This window comes from Sinohyriopsis cumingii, chromosome 11 (assembly GCF_028554795.1).
Source record: "Sinohyriopsis cumingii isolate HCF-2022 chromosome 11, ASM2855479v2, whole genome shotgun sequence".
In the NCBI taxonomy this organism is placed as follows: Eukaryota; Metazoa; Mollusca; class Bivalvia; order Unionida; family Unionidae; genus Sinohyriopsis; species Sinohyriopsis cumingii.
In genome coordinates this window covers 56,760,591-56,780,229 of record NC_142971.1, presented here as the reverse complement: position 1 = coordinate 56,780,229, position 19,639 = coordinate 56,760,591, and the positions used below count along the sequence as shown (strand labels likewise).

At 36.1% G+C, this 19,639-nt stretch overlaps 1 protein-coding gene across 1 annotated transcript in view; it reads right to left on the bottom strand.

The window, feature by feature from the left end:
• LOC149788506 (calcium/calmodulin-dependent protein kinase type 1-like) overlaps window positions 1-18,858 on the bottom strand; it is a 193,296-nt gene extending 174,438 nt beyond the window's left edge. The window contains exon 1 of the mRNA XM_089974504.1: window positions 18,449-18,858. Coding sequence (XP_089830630.1) covers window positions 18,449-18,543 — 95 coding nt within the window. The 5' untranslated portion in view covers window positions 18,544-18,858. The remainder of the gene's footprint in view (window positions 1-18,448) is intronic.
• Window positions 18,859-19,639: the final 781 nt, after the last annotated feature.

Genomic DNA, 19,639 nt, shown 5'->3' with positions numbered 1-19,639 from the left:
GAAAAGCTCTCGAATCTGAGGACCCACAAAAACTCCCTCTTTAATCTTTGCTTCGCTGAGTCGAGGGAATTTTTCATGCAGGTATCGGAATGCTGGCAAAGTCCGGTCAATGGCTTTCACGAAGTTCTTCATCAAACCTAGTTTGATGTGAAGGGGTGGTAGCAAGATTTTCTGAGCCTCAACCAGAGCTGGGTGTTGGATATTCTTCTCTCCAATGGCTACATTCTGCCTGTGAGTCCATTCCTTCCTCATGTAGTGCATTTCCCTTGCTCGGCTATCCCACTCGCATAAGAAACACATGTATTTTGTATATCCTTGCTGCAGTCCCATTAAAAGGGCAACTACCTTCAAATCACCACAGAGGTGCCAGCTGTACTTGTTATACTCAATGGAATTCAGTAGCTGCCTTAAGTTATCGTATGTCTCTTTCATGTGGACAGCATACGCTACTGGAATAGATGGAAGAATGTTTCCATTGTGCAAAAGCACAGCCTTGAGACTCAGTTTCGAAGAGTCCACAAATAGTCTCCATTCTTGTGGGTCATGAGTGATTTTTAAAGCATTCATGAGGCCCTCAATATCGGAACAGAATATCAGATTACTTTCCTTTCTGAAGAAAGGCTCCAATTGCTGGTGGCGCTTTCGATATGCAGTAATTGTGACATCTTCTTCTAGAAGATTCCATTGTTGGAGTCTTGATCCTAGCAATTCTGCCTTGTTCTTTGATAAGTCCAAATCACGAATCAGGTCATTTAGTTCTTCCTGTGTTATTCTGTGTGGGGTTGATGATGCACCACAGTGAAAATCTGGATCACTGCATGCTGATGGACCAGGAGAAGAACAGGTCGACTCACCTTTGTCTTCGTCAGATGAATCAAGAGAATATTCTGCTGGAGGTTCTGGAATAGGAAGTCCCTCACCATGTGGAACTGGTCTCAATGCAGACGGAATGTTTGGGTAGACTATTCTCGACTTCTTTCGCTTCGTTATTCCGCCGGAAAGAGGAGGAACCAAGCAGAAGTAACAGTCATTTAGGTGGTTGCTTGGCTCTCTCCACACCATTGGGACTGCAAACGGCATTGATGACCTTTTGCAATTCAACCACTGTGAAAGCTGTGTTGTACATGTAGCACAGCATATATGCGGAGCCCAAGGCTTGTCTTGGTCACCAACCTTGCATCCGAAGTAAAGATGATATGCCTTCTTCACTTGAGAATTGATACTTTTCTTCTGGTTGGCAAATGTCACTTCCCCACAAATATAGCAAAAATTGTCCGCGGTATTAACACACTTTCGAGGCATTACTGTTCTTTATTGTACGTAAATGGATAAAATAATAAGTTTTATGTAACAGTAGCTTGAACTGTCTCGCACAACGTCTAAAATATTTTAAATGCTGAACCTATCTGATTGGGCTTTATATAGTACACTGCTTACGTCAGCTTCAGCAGCCGCCTGGCATTAGTATAATAGGCCTACACATGTATAGTACACTGCTGACGTCAACTTACTTCAGCAGCCGCATGGCATTAGTATTGCATTGCATCAGAAAATGATGCAATCAACTGTGGATGATGTGAGCATGATGGTATTATGCAATGTTATATCATTATTCCGGATGTTGCTGCAGTCCTACTGGAGAAATTTACACAGTGAAACATAGAAAATGAGGTATATGAATATCTTCAAAACGAGAGCCAATACAAATTTTTCACGGTTATATTCGTGTTCGGCACACCAAAATACTACAGATTATGGCCTTTTCAAGTCAGTAATGATTTCACTGTTGACCAGTGCTATCTTCTGACTTTCACCTTGACTTCTGAATGATATGATATTGGTAGATAAGTGTCAGTGAAACCTGTAATTATTTATTTCAAGTCCCTTAAAATCTGTGTCTGTGAAACCTATAATTATTTAATTGAAGTCCCTTAAAATCTGTGTCTGTGAAACCTATAATTATTTAATTGAAGTCCCTTAAAATCTGTCTGTGAAATCTATAATTATTTAATTCAAGTCCCTTAAAATCTGTGTCTGTGAAACCTATAATTATTTAATTGAAGTCCCTTAAAATCTGTGTCTGTGAAACCTATAATTATTTAATTCAAGTCCCTTAAAATCTGTGTCTGTGAAACTTATAATTATTTAATTCAAGTCCCTTAAAATCTGTGTCTGTGAAACCTATAATTATTTAAAAATCTGTGTCTGTGAAACCTATAATTATTTAATTCAAGTCCCTTAAAATCTGTGTCTGTGAAACCTATAATTATTTAAAAATCTGTGTCTGTGAAACCTATAATTATTTAATTCAAGTCCCTTAAAATCTGTGTCTGTGAAACCTATTATTATTTAATTCAAGTCCCTTAAAACCTGTGTGAAACCTATTATTATTTAATTCAAGTCCCTTAAAATCTGTCTGTGAAACCTATAATTATTTAATTCAAGTCCCTTAAAATCTGTGTCTGTGAAACTTATAATTATTTAATTCAAGTCCCTTAAAATCTGTGTCTGTGAAACCTATAATTATTTAAAAATCTGTGTCTGTGAAACCTATAATTATTTAATTCAAGTCCCTTAAAATATGTGTCTGTGAAACCTATTATTATTTAATTCAAGTCCCTTAAAATCTGTCTGTGAAACCTATAATTATTTAATTCAAGTCCCTTAAAATCTGTGTCTGTGAAACCTATTATTATTTAATTCAAGTCCCTTAAAATCTGTCTGTGAAACCTATAATTATTTAATTCAAGTCCCTTAAAATCTGTGTCTGTGAAACCTATAGTTATTTAATTCAAGTCCCTTAAAATCTGTGTCTGTGAAACCTATTATTATTTAATTCAAGTCCCTTAAAATCTGTGTCTGTGAAACCTATAATTATTTAATTCAAGTTCCTTAAAATCTGTGTGAAAAGACTCTACTTTCATATGTGCCATATGAATATATGGAAGTTTCTTGACAATGAAAGCCCCATCAGTTTGTCTAGCAGGATTTACATCAGATGATTGAAATTTTCATCAAAAATTTTCATCAAATGAATATTTTCATACATAGATACAGTTGTATAGCACACACTTACTGCATAACAGTGAACTTTCATACATCCATGTACATTTATGGACTTAAAACCATTGTAAACATTGAACAATAATTGATTCATTATTTCTGATAATCTTCAAAACACTGAATGTAGATTTTATCAGTTTATTGATGTAATTCTTCATAAGTTTGAATGAAAACTTGTTCTGCAATTAAGAACCATGCTTATCACCTTAACAGTAGTACTTTACAATATTAATTGACAATTCTACTTTAGAAATTCTGGGTTTGTAGTGTACTTGTGTAACAAGAGTTAGAGACATAAATTTTGAACAGAGGCAAACATGGTGTATGGACAATTGGTGCATTTTAACTTTTTCCAATTTTCTGGTCTTTCACAAGTCACATTCATGAGAAGCCACCTTTAATTGCTTCTGCCCTTCTATAACATACAGGCAAAGTCTTTACTGCACACTCACCCCATAACCTTCCTAACCCTCTGGACATAATCCACTGTTCCCAGGCCATGATGCCATCTCAGGTAGTCAGTACAAAGAACATTTAAATGTGTTATGTATGTTACTAAAGTTTCTACTAAAGTAAATAGCATAAACCTTTTAAACTGAAACTGTTGATGATATTGGAAACAAGACATTAAATCAATTGGCTCTAATTAGCGACAATAATTTGTATATAGTTTTAAAGGAAACAAAAATTTTCAACTTTAATTTTTGATAATCTTTGCAAGGTCTATACAAGCAAAGCATGTGCATTTTTACACATTTATATTTTGGTGTGAAGATTGAAAGTGAGTATGAGTGCAAAAAGAGATGTAGTAATCATTTACCAGTACATGTTAACAAATCAACTTTGAGACAAATCATTACTCTGAAATTAAAGGTTGAGTTTAACATAGGAAAAACAGATTTCCATATCAGAAGAACTCAAAACAGAAAAATGATATCAGAATGTTTTCTGCAAAGTTCTGCTAGCTTCATACTAGAGCAGCGATGGTTACTAGACGATCATTCACATTCCATTTAGACTGCCACCAGTTGTTGGACAGTGTACATTGTGGAGCAGAGCAGCTGCAGATGATGATGGGGATTGAAGTGACTGAAGGCAGTCACCAAGAATTGGTCTGAACAGGAGGGGAGTGACTGCAGGCAGTCACCAAGAATTGTTCTTTGCTGTTAAAGATTACCCTACTCCAACAATGAAGCAATACAGCAAAAAATGAATGGAACTACATGTTGTGTACAGAACAATCTCACAGAGAAGACAAGCAAGAAAGGTAGGGGACTACATGCTGTGTACAGAACAATCCCACACAGATGACAAGAAAAGAAGGGGACTATATGCTATGCACAGAACAATCCCACACTGGTGACAGGTAAGAATGGAAGGGGACTGCATGCTGTGTACAGAACAATCCCACACAGATAACAAGAAAGGAATGGGACTGCATCTGTGTACAGAACAATTCCACGCTGATGAAAAGTAAGAAAGGAAGGAGACTACATGCTCTATACAGAACAATCCCACACTGGTGACAAGTATGGAAGGAGACAACATGCTGTGTACAGAACAATCCCACACTGGTGACAAGTAAGTATGGAAGGAGACTACATGCTGTGTACAGATCAATCCCACACTGATGACAAGAAAGGAAGGGGCTACATGCTGTATACAGAACAATCCCACACTGGTGACAAGTATGGAAGGAGACTACATGCTGTGTACAGAACAATCCCACACTGGTGACAAGTAAGTATGGAAGGAGACTACATGATGTGTACAGAACAATCCCACACTGGTGACAAGTAAGTAAGGAAGGGGCTACATGCTGTATACAGAACAATCCCACACAAATGGCAATCAACCACTGGTGCCTGATAATTGAGGTAGCAAGGCAGCAATGAAATATGGAATGGAAGTGTTCAATGCCCAACTAGGGATGGCTGAAGGCAAGTACATCCCCATTAAAAGTAGTGACTAAAGACTAATGAGCTTCAAAGAGAACACAATGGGGGAGGGGGCAATGGAGTAAAAGCAGCAAGCCTGGAAATAAAACCAACAGGATGGACATGAAGACCATTTCTACCTGCAATCCAACAGTGGTCACCAGGAACAGCTGCTCCCAAGTTGATTATTAGATTTTCAATGTGGCTTTGAAAACTCCTTTTGCTTATAACTCTACACAATTACAAATCTGACTTATTCAACCCATCACCTACAAAAACAATCTGTAATTTCAGCATGAATTGGAAAACGAGTAAGATCACTAAATTATTAAGGGTAATTAGAACCCATTTTCATTTAAATGTTTGGACACATTAATATAATTCTAAATTTGGAATGAAATAAGCAAATTTTAACTAGCTACATGCATGGTTATTACATTAAAATATATGGCTAACACATAAATTGCTGATGGGGACATTCTGACTTATAAAATCGGGCAGAATATGACAAGGAGAGTATAAATAGTGTTTCAATTCATTATTCTGGTACCACTTCATGCTCCATGGCATATTTTTGGTAACTCAAATGTTGTAAGAAAAATTATTTAGTATATTATGCCATGTGCACATTTAAGTTTAAGTAGTCTTACATGGCCATTGAAACTGGACTTAAATTCAAGCTCAGTCAGTTATTACGGGGATGGCTGGTTACACAACACTTATATTCAAACTCAGTTATCATGGGAATGGCTGGCTACACAACATTTATGTTCAAACTCAGTCAGGTATTATCAAGGGATGGCTGGGTACACAACACTTCTTTTCAAACTCAATTCTCATGGGGCTGGCTGGCTAGCGACACAGCACATATTCAAATTCAGTTATCATGGGGATGGCTGGCTACACAACACTTACATTCAAACTCAGACAGTGAGATCTTTATTGCACCAAGTTAATTCACTGGTTACTGGTGACAGATCAAATTGAAGAAGCAGAGCATGTAAAAACTGCATTACCAGTAAATGGCTATCCAGAGTGGACTTTCAAACTGAAGAAGAAAACAACTTAAAATAAAACAAGTAGGTGTCCAAATAAAACCAACATCAGTATTCCATACATCCACACAAAGGCCTAGTCAGAGCATTCAGATAACATGGGATTCATCTATATCACAAACCACACAATTCTCCGAGAATAACTCGCATATGTGAAGGACAAAACCAACAATTTGGACAAAATGTCTGAAGGACAATATTGGTAAAACAGGCAGTGTTAGAAACAAGGATTAAAGAACACATCAGTTAAGGGAGTCTTCTGTAATAGTGAACACAGAAGTATAAAATGAGCATTCCAACATTCCAAGTCAGAAATGGGCATTCCACCATTCCCAGTCAGAAAGGGGCATTTCACCATTCCCAGTCAGAAAGGGGCATTTCACCATTCCCAGTCAGAAAGAGACATTTCACCATTCCCAGTCAGAAAGGGGCATTTCACCATTCCCAGTCAGAAAGGGGCATTTCACCATTCCCAGTCAGAAAGGGGCATTTCACCATTCCCAATCAGAAAGGGGGATTTCACCATTCCCAGTCAGAAAGGGGCATTTCACCATTCCCAGTCAGAAAGGGGCATTTCACCATTCCCAGTCAGAAAGGGGCATTTCACCATTCCCAATCAGAAAGGGGGATTTCACCATTCCCAGTCAGAAAGGGGGATTTCACCATTCCCAGTCAGAAAGGGGCATTTCACCATTCCCAGTCAGAAAGGGGCATTTCACCATTCCCAGTCAGAAAGGGGGATTTCACCATTCCCAGTCAGAAAGGGGCATTTCACCATTTCCAGTCAGAAAGGGGCATTTCACCATTCCCAGTCAGAAAGGGGCATTTTACCATTCCCAGTCAGAAAGGGGCATTTCACCATTCCCAGTCAGAAAGGGGCATTTCACCATTCCCAGTCAAAAAGGGCATTTCACCATTCCCAGTCAGAAAGGGGCATTTCACCATTCCCAGTCAGAAAGGGGATTTCACCATTCCCAGTCAGAAAGGGGCATTTCACCATTCCCAGTCAGGTCAGGATAATCACATCTAAGGACAAGACATGGAAAAGGAAGGTGAAGGGGTAACTGAAATATGACTGCAGAGGTCAATACTAAATAGGGAAAAGGGCTTGAATTATCAGCCAGCTGCAGAGGCCAGTATTAACTAGGGACAAGGGGTTTGAATAATATCACCCAACTGTAGAGGCCAATACTAAATAGGGACAAGGGAATTTAATTATCACCCATCTACACTAGTCTCCTCATAAGTCACATGATGAAGGTAGTGTTATATTGCCAAAAATTTCTAACTCTAAGACATTTATTCCCTGACTGAGGGAAAATTCTAATAATCATGAATTATCCAGAGCAAGGAAACAACCATTTCAGATTTAATTCAAGCCCAGTCAGTATCATGGGGATGGCTAGCTACAACAACACTTTAATTCAAGCTCTGTTAGTTATCACCAGGGACTGGTTCAGCGAAATGTAGCAATGGAAAACATAGCCAGAAGCCTGTTTGCTCTACCTCTGATTCCCCACACATCCAATACCACTTACAGCTATAATAGCTTTCTGAATAATATAAATCTATACTGAGCAGTTTCTGAGAAAAAGCTGTTTAAAGTTTGTCTATGTTCAGTAATGTCAAATATATATATGATGGTGGATTGTAAATCTGAAAGCTCTTTATGCCAGAAAGCGTTCTGTTCAATTTTGCCAAATTATGTGAATGGTGTTTGTAAAACTTGTTTTTTAGTTTATGTTTTTATTAATTATGGCCATATTTGAAGGCAGATCAGCATCATAGTACAAAATTGACAGCCATCAATGCCAAGATGTTAGAAAAATTCTCTTTTGCAGTTTTTGAGAAGTCATATCAAAGTTTTTGTATTTTAATTAAAGGTGGCCATATTTGATGGTGCATCAAATGATCGATAAATTTTAAGTTGAAGAAACTTCATGTCAGGATGCTCTCATTTAAAGGTTTTTCAATTTTGTATTGGTGGTGGCCATACAGAATGGTGGATCAGCACCATGTGAACAAATCTAAATGACCAGAAGTGCAGGACACCATCCAACAAATTAGTTAAAACCCTTTAAGGCATTGTTTAAAATATTTTCTATTTTTAGTAACATCTGCCATATCTTATGGTGGATCAGCACAATTCAAAATAAATGTTAAAGAGTTTCATACCAAAATAATACCCATCAAATATTGACACAATCTACTGACTAGTTTTGAGGAACAGTTGTTAAAAGTTTTTCATGTTTTTAGTAACATTAGCCTTTTTTTATGGCAGATCAGGTTTTAAGAAGTCGGTGAAAGATTTTTCTATTTTTTGTAAGAGCAGTCGTATTTCAAGGAAGGTCAGCATCATTTGAACAAATCTGAAAATGATTCTTGCCAAGATGCTTTCTTTCAAATATGGCTGAATTCTACTGAGCAGTTTTTGGGAAGTTGTGAATAGCAACTGTTAACAGACAAGGCAGAATTGATGAGGGCTAATACAAATAGCAACTGTTAACAGACAAGGCAGAATTGATGAGGGCTAATACAAATAGCAACTGTTAACAGACAAGGCAGAATTGATGAGGGCTTAGATACAAATAAGCTCACTAATGGCTGTATGGTGTGGTAAGCACAAAATATAAATTGCTTTTTGTGACTGATTCATCCTGTAAAATTAAGTGTTAATGATAAACTAGGTATGCATTTTGATAGGTTATAATTTTTTTAAAAACTGATGTTCTTCCTAAACTTTTCTTTGCAATTCGTTATGCTGACATGTTAGAACTTCCATTTTAAGTGGGACCAAATTTTGCTGATACGAAATTCAATCCTATAACACACACTAGATGGAATTTAGAAGCCACTCCCTCCAACAAGACATGTTCAGACTGAGATCGGCCTCTTCAAAGTGGTTAGTTATAGGAAAGTGTTGACCATAAAAGAGGTGTGTCTTCTTTTTAAGGCATTATAAATGCAGAATATTTGGGTTCTGTTTTGTTTGGTCTTGTCTGCACTTTTAACATATTACTGGCTTAATCATGCTGAGGAAATGGGCGCTAACTGCCTTTCCCAAGGACATAATGAGGCAACCAATCTAGGCTTGCCTGAAAAGGTATCGAACCTCAATGGTGACCCTTTGATTATGAGTGAGACAATGTACTGAGCTACTCTGGCCCCTGTATGTATAGGTACAATGTTGTATATGTGTACTGTAAAGAATTCTTTAAGTACTTGTGTGAACAGTGCTGAAATGATTACTTACACATTTATATACAGTATACTATGTTTCCATTTCTAGTCAACAAAATCCTTAATACTCATCAGAGTTCTTCCAATGCTAAATCACTTTTTAAAGAGTTATACTTTCAGGGATGTGGTGTTATTTATAATTTTTTCTGTCAGAAACAAATCATAGAAAATGTTTAAATCACCCCAGTAAATGGACAGGTGTCCCATATTATGCAGGTTACACAGCTGGTTTGCATTATTAATAATAATAATAGCCATTACCAGTGGCAGTACCAGTATTCACAACATAAAACAGGAATAGTGGTCATCATTTATGTTCCCTGTGGTCCACCAGAGTTTTAACATTGATTTCTCTTGTATGTTCATTTGAGTCCAGGTTTGGTAAAAAAAATTGCAGGAAACACACAATCCCACACTCAAGAAGCACTATTGATAACCATTAGGCCTGGACATCAGAGCAACCATTATGTCTGGACATCAGAGCTAGGTGGGAGGAGTGATAGGTAACTACTGGTCTGCATAATCAAATCAGTTTTACCCAACCACCCAAGCAATAACTTTCCCATTGGTATAGTGCAGCTAAACTTGTCTGGTGCATAGACTGATGTGTTAAACTCATCAAGACCAGTGAAAATGGAGTGTAACCAATGCAACATTTGCAGGAGAGATCCATTTTAAAAAAAATTGGTGTCCCTCTGGGTCACATGTGCAACATCTATGGATCAAAGAAAAACAATGCACTTTTGATTTAGTAGGGGTGAAACGATTCATCGATATATTGATGCATCAATACTTTTGCTGAAACGATACACATATCGATGCAAGAGACGGAGAATCGATACGAAACGATACTTACCGTATGCATGTTATTTTAGTCTTCAGCAGTCTTGAATAATTATCCATCTGAAACAGCTTTTGCAGTCACATGCGCTCATGTTTATAAGTAAAAATGAAAAAGATTATTCAAGAATACCCACTCCGCCTATGCTACCGGTGTGTTATAAGTCGAAATATGTTACACTGAATTCTCCTCATTTGTTCTTATTGCTCGTTCTGCTCGAGGCTAAACAATAACCATCAATCAGAAATCAATGTAGCTTATTCTCTGTGTGACAAACAAGAAGTATCAGCAGAGCAACTGAGAGACTTTGCGAGAAAGTCCTTGGATATGTCAAGTACTTAAGTGGAGATGCTGTCAGGGTGTGACATTGCGTGTATCGTGCAAAATCTGTACAAATTTGCACACTTGGAGAACAGTGAAACTCCCGCAAATTTGTTTAAAGTCCCACATGAAAATTTATCACCTTGTGCAAGCTAAAAGAAAATTGTAGAATAGGACTGGGTGGAGTCAGTGTTTTCCTTCTTCACTAACAAATACAAGTACATGTGGCTGCAGCAGTCTTTTGCATCAGCAGGAAATAAAATGTGATAGATTTTGTTGGTATTCAACCTTTATCCCAATGCCCAGATTTGTTCTATATGAGATTTTCTTTGCTTGAGGAAACTGCATTATTTCTTCAGTTTTGAAGATAACATTGTAATGTCTTCCAAGTGTAACTGAGACACAGAATTGGTAATAACATGTTTTCAAATCATTCATGTTGTACAAAACAAAGGGAGTTAAATGAGCCACCATTAAATGGCCTAAAACATTGGATAAAACTCACTCCAACCAACAGGTAGTCTGTTTGAAAGTATTTTTGATATCTTCTCATCAGTGAGAATTGCATATATATATATATATATATATATATATATATATATATATATATATATTTGATAACAATAATTTTATATGTATATCTGTAGTCTGCATACTCAGGAAATACAACCTAGAATGTCAACATACATGAAAGGACACCAACTACCTTCCAAAGATGGAAAGACCATCAAGTTCATATGTGTATCTATATGTATCATATTGCAGACTGCGTATCGTAAATCGTATCAATATGCGGCACAGGTGTACCCTATTGGAGGTAAGAGAGGGAGATGGCAGTATGGGATCACCAAATTGGTGCCTTTATGACATCCTCCAAGAAAGATTGATTCAGATAGACCCATGAGGCAGTGATGGCTTCATGGGCTTTTAGTTTCACAGAAAAATATCTCCATCAATAAGGGACATATCAGCTCTTTTGATTGTGGTGACAAACCAGAGAAAGGCAGCGGAGGATGAATATCAGCGGAGCCCATAATAGCAATGTTGGTATTGATTTAACTTGCCATCATGTGACTTGGACTGTGCGGACAGCAGGAGCATCACATTGCTGACTTTAGTCAACTGTGATGCTTAAAACAAAGTTGTTCACAATATAAATGCATTTCAGAATTTAGTTTTGTTTATTTAGGTCAACTGTCTGCATGAAATACGCAAACATGATGCTTATCTACAGCTCATATTTCTTTTGTTCTTAACTGAAAACCAGATTTTTCTCTCATACACTGGGTTTAATAATAAACAATACATGTACAGTACTTAGAAAAATGTAGTATTTCAATACAAATACCTTGTACTTCAAAGACAGTTTTTTTCACTGGTATCTGATTCAACCCTGACACTAAAACACAACTCAAACCGCCCAAAAAAAAAGGATTATAGGAGGGATCAATTCTGTTGAGTTAGACTGAATAAATTGCTTGTGTCTGGATGAAAAATTTTTTAATCTAGCTCTCAAACAGTGAAAACATATTGGGTGACGTATATATGTTATTGAAAACTCGCTTTGTGAATTACATGCAAACTCAGTGAAACTATCAGCAGAAAGATGAAGTTGTTGTAACACAAATCAATGAATCTGGAAGCTAGAGACTCTTTGGTTCTGAGAGAGTCATGGAAGGAAAACCGTATTGACTTAAGGTTTACTTCCTTCCTGGCTTATTCTTGACCCCAAATACTACATACATCATGTCGGCAGGAGGTATCAAATTTTGTTTGTAAGGAGTATTTAGATATAGTAACAGTGACAAACTATAGAAAATCGCAGTAGAAAATAAGGGCACCTGTCCAAAATGTACATACTGAATCAGATGGAATAGAAAACAATCCACTCCACTAGATCAAAAGACTTGTATTTTTTGCAATGAGCTGGAAGACAAGTATCACTATATCTGCCATTAAGCATATAAACTCCAAGAAAACTGAAATTGAGTAAATTACTAAACTCTACAAAATATGACGATACTTTCATCTCATTGCCATTTCATTGTGTGCCGTGTGCATTATCAGATGCATTATTTTCCATATTTCATCTCATTGCCATTTCACTGTGTAACGTGTGCATTATCAGATGCATTATTTTCCATATTTCATCTCATTGCCATTTCACTGTGTACTATGTGCATTATCATATGCATTATTTTCCATATTTCATCTCACTGCCATTTCACTGTGTACCGTGTGCATTATCATATGCATTATTTTCCATATTTCATCTCATTGCCATTTCACTGTGTACCGTGTGCATTATCAGATGCATTATTTTCCATATTTCATCTCATTGCCATTTCACTGTGTACCGTGTGCATTATCAGATGCATTATTTTCCATATTTCATCTCATTGCCATTTCACTGTGTACTATGTGCATTATCATATGCATTATTTTCCATATTTCATCTCACTGCCATTTCACTGTGTACCGTGTGCATTATCATATGCATTATTTTCCATATTTCATCTCATTGCCATTTCACTGTGTACTGTGTGCATTATCAGATGCATTATTTTCCATATTTCATCTCATTGCCATTTCACTGTGTACCGTGTGCATTATCAGATGCATTATTTTCCATATTTCATCTCACTGCCATTTCACTGTGTACCGTGTGCATTATCATATGCATTATTTTCCATATTTCATCTCATTGCCATTTCACTGTGTACCGTGTGCATTATCATATGCATTATTTTCCATATTTCATCTCATTGCCATTTCACTGTGTACCGTGTGCATTATCATATGCATTATTTTCCATATTTCATCTCATTGCCATTTCACTGTGTACCGTGTGCATTATCATATGCATTATTTTCCATATTTCATCTCACTGCCATTTCACTGTGTACCGTGTGCATTATCATATGCATTATTTTCCATATTTCATCTCATTGTCATTTCACTGTGTACCGTGTGCATTATCATATGCATTATTTTCCATATTTCATCTCATTGCCATTTCATTGTGTGCTGTGTGCATTATCAGATGCATTATTTTCCATATTTCATTTATAATGATCTAATGGTATCATCTTAAGCTTTCTAAAAGCATACAGGGTGTGTGTGTGTGTGTGCATGTGTGTGTAAATGCAAGTATGATATCTTTTGCATGGAGTGACTGGTTGCACGTGATGTGTTTTAGTACATGTATAAAAAATGCCATCATCAATTGTAGTAAACAAAGTTAAATGGTATGTATGTACTTGTTGATGGCCAACTGGCAAAATGCAAAAAAAGATCTATTATTATTATTATTATTATATTATTATTGTAATATTATTATTATTATCACTGTGTATTGTTTTAAATCAAATGTTACTGTTAGCTTGTAATTAGTAAGCTTGTGCAAGCTTACATGACAAGCTCAGCAAACCTATTGCAAGCTTCCCTATTACTAGCTTACGTAAGCTTGCACTTAGGCAAGCTTGCCATGATTTCAAATCTAAGTTTGCCACAAGCTTACATAACAAGCTTAACAAGCTTGCTGCAACCTTAAAAATGTATCTGCTACTGTTGAGTTTGGATGCCAGTACTTCTAGTATGTCACACAGTGATTAAGTTACAATTCATTCTGATTGGTGTTCTTTTTTGTTTTACTATGCAAATAAATCAACAATAACTGCCAATCAGAACTGAACGTAACATATCTCACTGCATGACATGCTGTTGTTGTTGTTGTTCTAGGGTTTAACGCCATTTTTCAGCACAATATAGGCTATACATCGCGGCCAGTATAACTGGTGGAGGAAGAACCCTGGAAAACCCAGGGAAGAGCCACCGACCCACGAGAAGCTACTGGCAGGCTTTCCCACGTACCCACGCTTGCCGAGTCTTGGACGCGAACCCACGCAGACAGAGGTTAGATGGCAGTGATCCAGATCGGTGAGTGCTTTAGACCACTCAGCCACTCGGGGCCCCTGCATGACATGCCAGAAGAGTAGCCCTCATGTCAATACAACTAGACAAGATGTGAAGCAACAGTGAAACTTCACGTAAAAGTGATTATTAATTCAAATGACAAGTAATAGACTTAAATCATACCTGAAGAACAAGTCTGGAATGTCTTGTTTACATTAAATATGTTATCAATGCCTGATGGGATAAAGTAATGAAGATGGATTTGGTCAGGAGTTGGCTGCCAGATTATAAACCACCCGAGTTAGTCATCTTATGTTGGCTAATTTGTAGAAAGCAAGTGGGTGTTCTGAGCTGTTTTTCTTATTACTGATAAAAATGAATGCATGTGCCTGCTACTGCTATCTTAAAAGAATTCACAATTTAAAAAATAAAAATGCAAACAACATAATTATTCATGACTGCTGAAATTTAAAGTAACTTGTATAGGGATTAAGTATCTTTTGCATAATAATAATAATGCAGCAGGGTTTCCGATAACACAAATGTGTGTCTCTGTTCAACAAAATTAAAAATGATGCATTAAACTCCGTCCTACAAGTCCTGTATCACATGATAAAAACTGCTGTCCAAAGTTGATTTCCAGCTTACAGAAAAAGTCAAACAAACAGCATCTCATGTCTTCAGAATGTAGAATAATTCCAAACTTTATATTCTTTCCACTTTGCACTTCACTGTAGGTGTAATGTAGTGCAAACCATGGAGGCCAAGGGAGCATACCAGACATGGAAAAAGACTGTTCAAAACAATTCCCAATGATTGGATCAAATCTGCATTAAGAAAGAGAGTCGTTAAGGACAAAAAATCTGATGTCCAGCCATCAGTGAAGCCATCCAAGAAATCAGAGATGTGTAATGCAAAGTAGAAAGAATAATTAAAATGGTTGTACATCATCTATGAAGTACCACATCTGCATTGCAGTGAATGTGTAATGGATGGAATTGTAATGCACGCGATTGCAATGCATTTGTGGAAGGCTCCAATAATTTATAAAATTGGAACTTGTTCATCATGATCAATGTTATGATCATCAACCTGCACCAAAAAGAGGTCAGAGAAAATTTACCTGAAAACTGCAGTTACAAATGCACAAGATGCAAAAAATATATATGCTTTATTTTCACAAATGGGAGCTGCACTCATTTTGACTCCAAGACAACCTGCCAGACTCCAATTTCTCAAGTCTACTTTGTTCTCTGGTAAGAATTTTTATAAGCTTCCAGTAAGCATGTCAGGAATTTAGAGTCTACATGTCACACAGTGACTCATATAGTTGCTTACAATTTACCTATACATCATACATTTACTATAAATCTGCAAGGGAAGACACTTCTCTGCCTTCTCACATGACCTGTTTAAGAATCAACACTGATATTTCATGCTACACTTCTGCATTATAAGCAAAACAAATTTGCTACATATATTTAATTCAGGCATTCAATTCTTTTATGCCTAGCTATAGCTTGGTTTACTATCATACCTTTAAAAATTCCAGACCATTTTCCCATGCAACCTCTCGACATTGCCATGACCGTGCCTGCTTAATATGCAAGCATAAAGCACTGAACGGAATACTGCCCTCTCATTGGTCAACCAAAAATGATGTACTGTGCAAACTGATAACCTGACTTTCAGTCAACCAATAAGGGTGCTGTATTCCATTCAGTGCATTGTACTTGCCCATATCCATTTTTTGTTTCTGAAACAGCTAAGACATTTATCTCTATTGAGTAGTTTGGGCAGCTGTAACTTGACTTTAGTGATTTTATTTCAATACTTTCAAAGTCAAATAGTACTTGGTGAGTTTATTTAACTCATTCTACTATTCAACTAAATTGTGATCAAAAAGAATGATAATCACTAACACCCATAAAACACACACATGGACCCTTTAACACCTTGTAAAGACCCAATCAAATTTAAAAGGTCGAGGTCCTCAGGACTCCATAAAATATCACAGTAATTAAAGCCCAGATACATATTATATATAATGTGCTTGCATGTACGACTGTATTTTACCCTGTATGTATTCTACTGTTTATATGTACCTTACTCTCTAGTATTGAAATTTGTATGCATTACAAGTTAATTTTACCAATAAATGCTACTACTACAAATTACTACAGGTATTACTACTACTGTTGTCCACAGTAAAAACCATATTTATTAATATTTCAAAAGAAATTATATTTGCACTTGATTTCTCCTGTGGCTCTTCCCTCAGACTCTCTCACTCACTCCCTCTTCCCTTTTTCATCTCAAGGGAAAATTTACTTCAATCTCCAGCCTATAAACCATTGGTTTGAGTTTGATACTGAAACGGGTCTCAATCATGAAAGTCTGTCTTGTTCAGAGTGAAGACAGCAAGATTAAAGTCCTTCTAATACATGACACCTTACACTGGTCTGTAATAAAAGATAAGGTTTCTAACTTAAGTGACATTTTTCTGGCCAAATTTACATACTTATTCACTCTTAACTTCTCATATGTCCAATGCATATACTGTTACAGAACGTCTGATAGCACTTAGGAAATGAATCCATATTTAAATGAATACCAAAAAGATAGGGAGAAAAAAAATATGTGTGTTTCTGGTAAGCCGACCATTTCCGTCTCTCACTGCTGACCCTAGTACCCCCTCCCCCACCTGGTAAAAAAAAAGTTAAAGACAAAAAGTCCAACATTGATTTGTGCACCTAACTGAGCCTGCTTTGTCCAGTGCTTTGAAGCACTTAGTACTTTATATATATTAATCATTATAAATATATGTAATGTTAAAAAATAATTGGCAAAAAAACTACCTACCTACACTAATTTTAAAACCAGTTATCATAATTATTAATATTATTATTAATATTTTTTAATACAGTAAAATGTTTACTTTCTCTTTAATATATAAGGAAGTTGCAACTACTGCATTTTCTGCCTGTTGCGTCATCAACTAGCTGAACTGCATTAATTATGTATCTGTGTGTTGCTTTTTTGCAATTTATGTTTAAACCACAAAAATCTCACATACATTCACAGCTATTATGATTTCTGAATGGGGGAGATTTTTGTCAATGAATCAAAAGTTGCAAATATTGTATTTTCTGCCTTTCACATCAGCAACTACAGAACAACACTTCAGCTTTCAAAAAGTATATTTAAAATGCATAAATTATATGTATGATGTTTTTGCGATATAATACCATCTTGGCATATCATAAAGTGTCCTATACATTCACTTTTTTTTTTCACTGAACTAAGTCTATAACACTGATAACATTTTTCTATCGGTTGCTTAAGAATTTCACTGTAACTAATTAAGAACACAGAAAATGTATAGGGACTGCATATTAATATTTACAAAGTAAAATCATACCTTTTAAAAAGTTATTTTTTTCTGATTTCAATCAAAACACATTCAATTACTTGGGGTTAAGCTGTGGCATACAAGAATGTAAGTTAACTTCCCAAACGTAATTTTCAAATAAAAACAGTCTAGTCATGCCAGTCTCGCATAGTTATCTATATTGGAAAGTTAAATCGACAATGCAGTGTCAATTTTCGATGGGAACTAAAAATATGTGATGATATTATATATATAAAAAAAATTTAAAAAATTAAAAAACAATCCCAGGCCAATAACATCTATACCTCATTCCAACAGAATTTTTTGGGTGACATTTGTAGGTCATTTTTTTTTTTTGTATTTAAAAGTAAATATGTCTATTTATCAAAAAACTTCAGAAAGTGTCAATTTTGCTTAACTTTCAAACGGAATAATAAAAAAATTCTGAACTTGTACCTATACATAGTGTGTTACGGAATTGATCCGAGAAACAAGAACAGCCTCTTCATTGTCAAGCGCATCTTCATCAACAGCTCTGTCAATCTTTACCGTGTAAATGTCACTGCCACCTGCACACGGATCGAAATGTAAACACCAGACCGCTAATGTATTACTTAACCACGGTCAGTACCAATATACTTCTTACTTGTCATACAACATATATATGTAAACAGTCACTACTTACGTCCCCAACGTTTCCTTCAAGTCATACTTCTTTCTAATATCACCATCTTTAGCAGGTTTTTTGTCTGAATCGTTCTTTTTTCCGAATAGAGGCATGTTCTGTGATAAAATCCACGAGTCCAACTAAACATCAGCATTCACTCTGCAAGACCCTGTATTTCCGTCCTCCATATAAATCGATAGGTGACGTCATGCAATGGCGGACACCTGTTCGCCTATGTTAATCAGTGAGATCTCTATTGAAAAGGAATGTGGTTTAGCATCGAGTAGCAACTGATCGATCTCGTCGAAAAACAAATGCTTTTGTTTGCGTTAAATCTTAGGAACCAAAAGATATTAATTTCGATACAGGATCAAATTAAGGAGGGAGGCACAGAGGCACGTTCCCCGGGCCCCCATGCTATGTGTGCTCCTTCCCATTAACGTTTTGTTTGAATAAACCATATATAGGTATAAACCGTCTAATACTTAGCGTAATATGGCTGTAATAATTATACACATACAAAGGACTGTTTAAGGACTGCTTTCAGGGTGTATTTGCAGATATATATGGACACACACACATACACCTTAATCCGGCCATATTACGATGTGTATTCGAAAACGGGAGAAAAAATACAGGGCAAAACATCAAAGTAGAAGATGGCAGTAAAGTAATTAATATAACGAAGAATCATTAGACTGGCCATGATTTTTTTTTAAAGGTTACACATGCATTCAATTTGTCATATTGTACATGCGCCGCTTTTTAATACTTACAATAAAGGTTATTTTTATTACAGAACAAAAATATATTGTTGCTGTTCTCCTTGCATCGGTATTAATAATAATAATAATAACAATAATAATAAATAGCAATAACAATAACTACAGACCAATGAAAGTCACTTGAAATATTGTTAATATAAATAAATATCAGCACCAGGTTAAGAATCTAGATGCCTGCTCGTTCGTTTGGAACATCGCTCTGCTATTTCTGGTTTTAAGCAAGTGAAACACATTTGTTATGCAGTTAGCTCAAGAATTTAATTTTGCAGAAGATAAAATGCTACTGAACTATAGGAAAATAGTTTCACAGTGCATTCACTCTTCCTTATTTCGGACGACTGTGTTATGTATATTTGATTGACTTGTATCTGATTTAATATATATTTATTTCAATTTAATTGTTTGTCAGTTTTAATTTTTGTTA